At 40.7% G+C, this 10,987-nt stretch overlaps 1 protein-coding gene across 1 annotated transcript in view; it reads right to left on the bottom strand.

Moving 5' to 3' along the window:
* Window positions 1-10,987, bottom strand: part of POLR3A (polymerase (RNA) III (DNA directed) polypeptide A, 155kDa) — a 96,736-nt gene that overhangs the window by 73,251 nt on the left and 12,498 nt on the right. Inside the window, exons 8-14 of the mRNA XM_006887560.1 lie at window positions 10,824-10,960; window positions 8,697-8,800; window positions 7,913-8,054; window positions 4,491-4,631; window positions 2,193-2,262; window positions 1,489-1,616; window positions 1,163-1,301 (exon numbers count right to left, since the gene is read on the bottom strand). Coding sequence (XP_006887622.1) covers window positions 1,163-1,301; window positions 1,489-1,616; window positions 2,193-2,262; window positions 4,491-4,631; window positions 7,913-8,054; window positions 8,697-8,800; window positions 10,824-10,960 — 861 coding nt within the window. The remainder of the gene's footprint in view (window positions 1-1,162; window positions 1,302-1,488; window positions 1,617-2,192; window positions 2,263-4,490; window positions 4,632-7,912; window positions 8,055-8,696; window positions 8,801-10,823; window positions 10,961-10,987) is intronic.

The raw sequence follows: 10,987 nt of genomic DNA, 5'->3' as shown, positions 1-10,987 counted from the left end.
CAGCACCCAGAGCTATCAGGGGCTTTAAGCTCGTTGTCCACTGCTGTGGTGTGGACAGCTGAAACCCAGGCCCCGACAGGCACCTGGGGGCGGGGGGCGGGGAACCCAGACTCTACTTCATGCTCTGCTGGAGAAGGAGGGGCAGTCTCCTGTACCAGTCAGATCCAATTTGATGGTACACACACACACTTTTTCTTCTTCTTTTTTAAAAAAAGACTACTTCAGCCATGGCGGCCCTCTGCCTGGGGCGGGCTACCCTCGGCCCCTGGCTTGGGGCGAGCCGTCGCGGCCCTCTGCAGATGACAAAAAATTTCAGTTCTACTTTAAGAAATGAGGAGTAAACAATCTCTGGGACTGAAGAGGTGAATATGTTTACAAATCAAGGAACAGTGATCCACTTTAACAATCCTAAAGTTAGGCATCTCTTGCAATGAAGCCTTTCACCATTCCGACCATGCTGATACACAGCAGCAGACAGAAATGCTACCCAGTCTCACACCTGCTAGGTGCAGATAGTCTGAGCAGTTTAAGAAAACAGGCTGAAGCCCGCCCAGACAATCTGTGGATGGAAAAGCACCACTTGCTACTGGAGAAGATAATGACGACGATGATGAAGGTCCAGATCTTTTGGAAAATTTTGATGAAGCTTCAAAGAATGAGGCCAACTGATGTGGGTCAACTTCTGAAGAAGATAAACCTGAAGAAGTTACCTCAAGCTGCTACTTTACATTATGACTGCTTTATAAGATTGTTTTGTTTATAAAACTATCTGATAAAATTTAGATCTCTAATATTTTTAAGCCCAGGCCTTTTGGACATTGCAACTCTTTTAAATTCCCACTTAAATATAATTAATTCTTTGCAGCTAATTAAACTGAAGCAGCTTGGGAATAAAATTAGAAACAAAGGTGAATAAAACAAAATAGTGAGAGAAGATTCTAACCACTAGATCACATGTGGACAAGCTTATCTTTCAGAGAAAGGATAAATTATATCTGAGAGGACCATTATCAGCTAGTTTCTGGAGATGTAAACTTCCTGCCTAAGGACTTTAACAAACACTGGATTTTTTATTTGCCAAGGAAAGGTACCAACAAAGCCAATTGGCCTTCTGCTTTTCTCCTGCACCGTCCCCTTCCCCAACCCAGTTCATGGAACTCACAAGAATCATTGACACAGAGGTCTTCTCCTCTGCCACAATACTGCTTGCCCTTGGTGCGGAGGTTGGCCCTCACTGGATTGTCATCACTAGGCCTGAGGATGACGCTGAAGATCTGTTTTCCAGTCCACAGGGTGACAGGCTGAAGGAGGGAAAGGAAGCCAGAGTATTCATTGGAGAGCAGGGTTTCTACCACCCTTCATTCAGTAAGCTGACTGTAGCACGATCACACTCAACCTGGTAGAGTTCAAACTCAGTTTATAGGCACCAGCAAGCTATACTAACTGCATGAGTATGTATACAAACACACACACCTCTAATGCACAAACCTTTAATATCGTAGGGGGTGGAAGGCGAACTTTAATTTTCTCATCCTTGCCGACCAATATTGAAGCAATGATTTGACAAGCCTTGGCTCGGTCAAAGAAAGTATCTTTGAGAGTGAGGAGATAGGCACCTAAGAGAGTTTAAAAAAAATAAAATAAAGAAACCCACGATAAACATTTAAAAATGAATGGAAGGTGTTACTAAAATAGTGAGTTGACATATAGCTGTTTATTGGTTCTCTCTTCCAATGAAAATCTAAGCTCCAGATACAAAGGACTTTGTTCTTCTATTCATGGCTGGAACACCAGTGAGGAGGGTGTGGTGGTAGAACGGTTAACTTGTTCAGTTGATGCCCAATAGACTGGCGGTTAGTACAACCAGACACATTGCTGAAGCCAGCCACTGCAAACCAAACTGCGTGCCGCTCTACTCACATACATGAGGTCAGAGTCAATTTGGTGGCAACTGGTGTTCTGGCTTTGGTATCTATCTCCAGGCCCCAGAGAAATGTCTGAGCCATGGCAGGAACTCAACACACACTTGCTGAAGAAATGAATAATCAGCCAACAAAAATATCTCAAGTGGGTTTAAAATTAAACTTAGCAAACACCAAAATATGGCAATTAAAGACTTTGTCACGGTGTCCATTATAACAATCACTGGAACCCAGATAGATGTCTCCTTCTGAGTAACATCACAAACTCACCTGTCAGAAAATCCTGGATAGCAGCAATCAGTGGTTCCCCGTTCCGTGGGGTGACAAGATTTGCTTTAGTCTGAAAGAAAAACAACAGAAGAGGTTAGCGATTCCTGAATGTGTCATGCAGTTCCAAAAACCAAAACAAGAATTTTTGTTATTAACAGATAAAGGGAAGAAGAAAGAAAGTGAGGCTAGGGAAAGGAGTCCAGGGTCTTGTTCTCAGCTTGTTTCTCACTCCCAGTATTATCTGTCAGAGCAAAAATAATACCAGCAAGATTACCACAACTAAAATGAAACAGTGAGTACACTGGTTATGGAACCACATAAACAATACTACAAATATAAGACACTGGTGTTACTAATAAATTCACTTTCTCAACGAAATACATGTCCATGAATGGGGAGAACTCGGATTCCTCTAATGTCGACCAATTCCATTCTACAGAATGATGTCTGTTTTGTCTAAGACATTAAATTCTAGCAGCAATCAGCTCACAGAAGAAATTAACTCGTTAGGAAGTGCAGTACTGGGCAAAAGGGGTACCAGTTAACAGAGAATGATCACAAGCTGAGCACCAGCGAGCAAGAAGGTGTCATGTGCACTATGGGTTACCTGGACATCCTTTATCAGAGGGAAGGTCCTCACAGTGGAGACTTGTGATTGTCTCCTCCTGAGCTGTTCATCACAGCAGTGCTCCTGATCTAGGGTAGGGACTGCTGCTCACCTGGATCACCTCTTCATGCTACACTTTCTGGCTATTCCTTTGCTTGTGGATAAGACTGTGAGGAGTGAGAGCAAGCAGACTATGGATGGGAGTGGAGAGCATGGCATCGAGACAGGTGCATGTTGGAAAACTTTCTTGGGTAATCTGGACAGTCACCCAGGCTCTACCCAGGCACCACCTATGCTCTACCAAATGCAGGACTGCTAAGTCAGGAAAGGAGAGAAAACGTTCTCTTGGGAAACTGTCCAGAGTTTAACTAAGCAAAGTCTACCCTGATCTCACTGGGGAGTTTGAGCACAGTCTTTAAAGGAAAAAAAAATACATTTTTTTCTTGGTGCTAAAATTTACCAACATAAAATTCACTATTTTAACCATTTTGAAGTATACAGTGAAATAGCTTTAAGTATATCACTGATCATTTTTAACCAAAAAAATATGTAAGTTCTAGAGCACATCTAGCAGTACATGTATGACCTGTAATACAACCACAAGCCCCTGCAGGGCAGGGTCCCACCTCACTTGTCACTGAACCCTCCAATATTTCATGGGCATTCCTGAACTTTGTGTAAAGTAAAATATGATAAAAGCTATTATATAGAGTGATCATGCTCAATCAGTTGTTTCAGAAGAAAAAGGAACATACTATACATGTTGAGAAGGATTTCTCCAGATTATTCAGATGTCCTGGTATTTAAGGGGGTTCCAACTACTAGAAAATCTAATCATGTAAAACAACTTCTTCCCTGATCATAAGCAATACTGTACCACAGTCTTGCTACAATGTATTTTTTCACAAGTGTGTATATTCTCTTGGAAATTCACATTTGCAGATCAGAAAGTAACAATATGCCCCTGTTTTAGACACTAACTGTCACATGCTGACATGATGGAGTTAGCATCTATAACAGCAGAGACTCTGCAGGTTTAGTTCCAGACCACTGCAATACATTGAGTATGATAATAAAGTCAACTACATGAATTTTCTGGTTCACAGTTCATACAAAAGTCATCTGACTGTGTAGTCTTTTGGACTGTTAACCAAAAGGACAACAGTTCTAATCCAGTATCTAGCTATTCCACAGAAGGATAAGACAGTCTCCTTCCATAAAAGACAGAGCCTCAGAAATGATGGAGAGTCACCACATGTTAGAATCGACTAGATGGCAGTGAATTTGGGCTGTAATCTGTTGACGATGCGAGAACATTATGAAAAGGTGTGAAATGCTGTGAGAATTATGAAACGGTGACAGAGACATGGAATGAGCACATGCTTTTGGAAAAATGACATACTCTGTGTGCCTGATGCAAGGCTGCCACAAAAATCAGTATTTGTGAAATGCAGTAAAAGGAGGTATGCCTGTCCCATCATCTCCAAAGACAGTGTTCTAAGGCTTAAAGGAAAGCATCAGTACAGAGAGATAAAGTGATATTATCGCTAGTTAGTATTAAGAACAGAAGAAATTTGCTGGACTCTCCTGTTCAGTGGGTTTCGAAACAGGACACACTCCCCTCCCCACCTCTGCTTGTTAAGTAAGGATCAGCAAGTAACTTTAACACTGGGCCTCAACACTTTACATACCCCCATCAGAACAAGGGCTTCTGCTTTAGCTTCTTCTGTCTGAGGAAGATGAAGATTCATCTCATCACCATCAAAATCTGCATTATAGGGTGTACAGACACACTCGTTAAATCTGAAGGTCCGGTGGGGCTTCACCCTGGCCTGGAAGACACAACACAACAACAGGAAAAGGATGCAGTCAGTTATCTAAAGTCTTTTAAAATACAGCTTCCTAGAAAACTGGACATTTCAGATCGGAAAACAAATTTCCAGCATAATCTGTTAAGTGATGCATGTCACTTGTGAACTCATTCAGGCAGCTCTGAGATCAGACCCATGTAATCCTGTTTTCCTAACACCAATTCTGTACAGGAGGCAGTGGGAAGGGGCGGGCCCATGTTGTCACGGTTAGAACACCCAAAAGATGAATGACAAAAGCAAGTTAAATCACAGTGAGTAAGAATTTAGGCTTGGATAATGACAGTGAAAAAGGAAAAGTCAAAACAAACAAGTAACGATCAAACCAAGCCAGTTGGAGTAACTGAACAATGTTTTACTCCCAAAACTGATATAGAAAAGAATTACCATTTATATTACCTGCTTTTCAAGAGTGATAATTATGAATAAGCAAATAGTCCTAGTGAACAAGGGAAAAATGATTCATTAAGAGCTCGAGGTTGTGCAGTGCAACCCCAGAGATATGTGGTTCGAATCCACCAGATGCTCTGCTGGTGAAGGAGGGGCAATCTCCTCCTGTACTGGTCAGATCCGATTTGACAGTACACACACACAAATAAATAAATAATAAAAAAAGAGCTCAAGGTTGTAAATGTGATGGGAATGACAGATTTAGGAAAAACACGTAAAAGTGGTATACACAGACAGCACATGTCTCCTGAAACAACATTGAGTAACATCAATCAGTTATTCTTGCTTAAACGGTGGGCATGTACCTAATCATCTCTTCCCAGTTGATTTCCAGGTGACAGAAATAAAAAGAGAAACAAGACCACACATAAAATCCTGACAATTCAGAATACTCGTCATGACAAATGACCTGACCCCATCATGTTCATACGTACATGTAAATGTAAACAGAAAAGGGACCGCGGTACTAAATTAACAGACTGAGGACACAACGAATACAATATGGAGACTTTGTTTGGATCCTGATTTAAATAAACTAACCTCTAAAAAAAGAGATTTTTGAGACAACTAGGGAAATCTGAATATGGACAAGGAGCTGAACTATACTACAGAACAAATATTAGTTTTGCTTAGTGTGACAATGGTACTGTGGTTCTGGAAGAAAACGTATTTTTCTTACAGATGTAAAATCAATTCGTAGGGTAAAAGACACAGTACTTGGGTTCATAAATAAGAAAAGGTAAAGCTCAAAAGATAAAACAAGTGAAGCAAAACCGTGACTGGAGGGGAGCACTACAGGGGCGTTCACTGTATCACCATTCATTAGGAAATCGCTCAGGATTCTAGCCCTTTCACTTGTGTACATACTTAACATTCTTTTTTTATACTTAACATTTTAAAACAAGTTTCTATTTTATAGTTACTATTGTAAAGGAAATCAAAAGCTTGCAGAAAAGGAGGACATTAGCCAACCTCAAAAGCACAAAATCTTGTTAAGCTGTCCTTGAGCTGCTCCCATTCACAGCCCCACAATGTCCAGTGCTGGAACCTCTACAGATGCCAACAGCCACATCTTTCTCTTGTGGAGCAGCAGCTGGTGGATTCAAGGTGCAAAGCTTCAGACGGGCAGTCACTTAAGCATGGCATCACCAGGACTTGTTAAGCATAAACTATTTCTTTACTATTTCCAGTACTAAAGGAAAACCCTGACGTAATGTATTCAAAACACTGAATCCAGAAAAGTAATACTGCAAGGGCCTGACTTGTTTGAGGTTCTCAGAGTCAATAAATCAAAAGTTGAATCCTAATTTCCATCTTAAATCTCCAGAAATCTGCTAGTGCTGCAAAACTCTTATCACATATAAAAATAAAATTTAAGGTGTTTATTGTACACACAAAACCTCTTTTAAGCATGTTAGTTTCTTATTTAAAATGCCAAGTTAAATCAAAGGTCAGTTTCCTGCCCTTGTTTAAGTTTCTCTCTCTATATATACACACCCATGCACATATGCGTGTGCGCTCTCTCAGCGCTCTCACTTCCGTGCAGTTGGAACCAATTCATAGCTGACCCTACCAGCGGGTCTTCTCAACCTGTAAAGTGCATAGGAACAGAGTGCCTAAGCATTCTCTTGAGGAGCCACCACTGGATTCGAACCACCAAAGAGGTGCCACCTTTGGGGCAACAGCACAACCCCCTATGGGCTATGCCATGGGCATCTCAAACAATTCCGAGTGGGAACTGACGCCCTGGCTGACCCTCTTGTGGGCTTCTGAGACTTTAAATCAAGAGGAGACTGCCCATCCTTCTGCTTCACAGTCACCAGAGAAGCATGGCTTTGGGGTTACCAACACAGCTCCCAACAGACTACCTGCCAGAGCTACCTACCAACGTACGTGCATACATACATATATACATACGTGTGTAGGTTTCACATTTTACTGTGCTTCAGGAGAAAGTCTACATGCAATTCAGTTTACCAGTCAACAATTCAGACATGAAATGGTTCCTAACATTGGTCGCAATCCCTACAACATCAGCATGCTTCCGTTCCTCCCTCCCATGGCTCTCTGTTCTCATTCTCTGCTTCCTGGTCTCTCTGTTTTTTTATCTCAATCTAAGGTCTACACTCTTTGCAGGTGTGCATTTGGCTGAAAGGTGGCCTCCCAGAATGTCATCAGTTCCAAGTCAGATGCTTATCTTTTTTTCTCTCCATGTTATGCACTGTGGAGTCAGATCCAGCTGGCACAGGAGGAGATTGTCCTTCCTTCTCCAGCAGAGTATCTGGTGGATTCAAACTGTGCGACTTCAGGTTATCAGCAGAGCGTCTTGTCACTAGGCCACCAGAGCTCACTGACGCTTATCTTCAAGTAAGAATTTTGGGAGCTTCTCCAATCTCTTTCAGAACATTGAGTCTAGGCTTTTTTTAGAAAAAATTTGTTCCATATTTTTTACCCAACATATATATGTATGTATGTATGTATACATGTATGTATCTTTTTGTTTGCAAAAGAAATCATGCTGGTTAAGCTTACATTTAGTTTCTAATCAGATTCTCTCTGTTCCAGTGTTATGTATGAGTACTGTAAAGAATACTGATGAATATGTGTTTATATTGGACTAAAAAATATTAAAAACACTGAAAGGGTACTCAACCAAACCCCTAGCGAGAGGACAGGGAGATGAAAGATTAGGAAAATCAGAGCTGAATGGCAAATTTTTATTTCAGGAATCCAAAATTCAGCAGTGAGCGGGCAGAGCAAACGTGTGTGATGGAAAGCCAGCAGGTTGGACTCACCAGATGGGCCATGATGCTCAGCTTGTGCAGTGAGGGCTGCCGGTTAAACAAGACCACATCCCCGTCTATGAGGTGTCTCTCCACGATGTCGCCGAACTTGAGCTCCTGAGCAATCTTCTCTCGATTCCCGTACTTCAAAAACCTTCAAGAGCAACAAGGAACAAGATCTCTGAGAGCCAAGTTTCCTACCACGTACTCCCTCTTTGAATCATGATTTGATCTTTAATGTGAACCTACTTTATGCAATGAGGATGTTTGCATTTGTAAGTCCTATCATTACTTGATGTCTCACCAAAATAAAGGAAAAAGGTTGTAAATTAAACCACAGTATATCAATTGTGAAATATAGTCCAATTGCTGAAATGTTAAATTATAAACAGAATGTTTTAGAAGCAATGAAATGCAGCAATGCATCCATTTGTACCACATGACTGTTGATAAAAATCCCTATGAAAAGATGCATGCTCCTGGATTAGGTGTGCATCAATGGCATCCCTGAGAGCCCAGAATAACCAGGTGATCAATTTTCTTATCCTGATATATTTTGCCCACTTAAGACTCAATAACATTAAATGCGAGTGAGCAAACTGATCTCTACATTGATTTTCAACGATCCAATAAAGCAATCATATACTGAGGGGCTCACTGCAATGTAACAGATTATTTTATACATGCCAAAGTGTATCACCATAAAGTGTTTTTAAGACTGCACTCTGTAGCTGAGCATAGTTAACAATGAACTTTACCATGAAGACTATTAAGTAATCAGACAGGAAAGCCTTACCTTTTCATCTGAGTATGTCTCTGCTGAATAAAATTGGCTCCTGGGTGAACTTCAGAACCGTTTCGAACCAGCTTCCTCAAAAAATCGATGTTTGCTTTGTTCACCTACAGGATCGCAATAAAAAGAAAACAGCCATGTTAGATTCCACTGAATCAAATATGATACAAAGCAACCCTATCTTGTGCCATCCTCATCATCTCTGATATACTTAAATGCTGTTACACACAGTCATGTATCAATCCATCTCACTGAGGGTCTTAAGTTTCTATAAAGAGAATCTTGTAATAGCAAGAGAGGCAACCCTGGGGATCCTGCAGTCTGGGGTCCACAGGCAGGGATGATGGACAGGATGGAGTGGCAACCAGAAGCCTAGGTTTCAGTCTCAACTTTGGCTTCACCAACAGTAAAATGAGTGGGTAGGATTCATCTATAGGGACCTCCCAGGACTCATTCTGTGATCACAGAAACAGTAACTTCCAGAGTAATTACTTATCACACACTTTGGATGTTTAAAAGCTGTGAAAGCAACATCTGGGCAATGCTTTGCACAGGCTATGGGTGTTCTCAGGCTATGGGTGTTCTCTAACCTCCTGGACAACAGGCTCATGGAACACCACTTCAGAGGAAGAGGCTTCCGGATATCATCAGCAATTCCACAAAGGACACGGCACACGCGTGGCACCCAAACACCTAATGCATCTCAAGGGGAAGGCCAATCAATATTCCCTGTTAACATACCTGCACCTATAAAGATCCATTAGAAGAAAAGTAAGTACTGTGAATAATATTTTACACTCAGAACGAGTAGGAACTGAGTGCAAGCTAGTGCACTTACTTCTCAGTGAGCAACTGCTATTAGCCTCAAAATGGTCAGACCGAACTGCCTCCCTGAAACCTTTTCCAATGAGACCAGACAACTATTTAATTCCTGACTAGCAGTACAAAATGCTTCGACCAAAGAATCTACACAAGAATGTTCATCAGAGGAGGAATTATGTAATAGAATTTTAAATTAACATGACAATCTATGCTTTCCAGAGCCAGTAAGGCAGGAGGGCCTCTCCCTGAGCCTACTACCATGGGATAATCGTTAAATCTTAAACAAAAAATTAACTCCAGACTCACTGCTATCAAGTCAGAACATCCGTCTCCCATAGAGCTGCTGGTGGATTTGAACCACCCCTGAGTCATGGCCTTTGGGTTGGCAGCACTATGCCACCAGAGCTAAGTAAAAACTTTACTATATATAATGAATCTAAGGAACTGTTACAATAGCTTAGCGTCTTTAATATAATGTTTGCTCTGGGCACTGTGTTTTTCTAAAGAATTACATAGCATCTAGCTGATAACAGCAACTCGAAAGTTAAGATGAGAGATTAAAAGAAGTGAGTTTATTTTATGATGGTAATTCAGAAAAAGTAGCGAGAATCATTACATAACTTAAGAGAATAATCAATGCCTTTGAATATTACATGCAGAAATATGTTCTCCTGTGTATATTTTCACCAAAAACATTTTTTAGTGTTCAAACTTTTACTTATTGACTATGGTTTTAAAACTTAAACTCGCTGCTGCCATCTGGCTGGAACCAGCACACGGCTGACCTTCCAGCAGGTTTTCAGAGACTGTAAATGACACAGGAGGAGACTGTCCCTTGTCCTCTCAAGGCACAGTTGGTGGATTTTAACTTCCTGTCTTTGGGTTAGCAATGAAACTCCTGACCCACCAGAGCTCATTTTAAAACAAGAGGTATGAATCAACAAAGAAACATATTCAAAACATCATTAATTGAAAAAAATTTCAGAACACAATATATGTAATATATATATGTATATATATATATACACACACACATACTGTACACATATAAATACAAATATGCATAAAAATACACATAACAGTGATTTTGTTATAGGTATTATGTACATAATCAAGCCTCATTACTCAGTTTTTTTTATTTGAAATTTGTACAAAAATTGGGTACACACACACACACACACCAAACTATGGGTTGTATGGGCTATTGGAGACTTTACATTCTGTTGTTAAGAACATCAGGATAGTATTTATCAAAATTAAATAGTATTCATTCAAAATGAGAACCTAAGGTAGGTGGATACTGCTTACTTTTTCAGGAAAAGTTAGAATTTTGGCCACATGAACTGGCACGGCTACTTCATCAATGCGGAGGTTGGGGTCTGGTGAGATGACTGTTCTGCCAGAAAAATCAACTCTCTTTCCTGAGAGATTGCCTCTAAATCGACCTAAAAAGAGGAAAGCATGTCATGGAA

Source organism: Elephantulus edwardii, unplaced genomic scaffold, assembly GCF_000299155.1.
Source record: "Elephantulus edwardii isolate Elephantulus edwardi_28Jun2011 unplaced genomic scaffold, EleEdw1.0 scaffold00058, whole genome shotgun sequence".
In the NCBI taxonomy this organism is placed as follows: domain Eukaryota; kingdom Metazoa; phylum Chordata; class Mammalia; order Macroscelidea; family Macroscelididae; genus Elephantulus; species Elephantulus edwardii.
The sequence above is the reverse complement of the archived record's forward strand: the minus strand, read 5'-3'. Positions and strand labels throughout refer to the sequence as shown.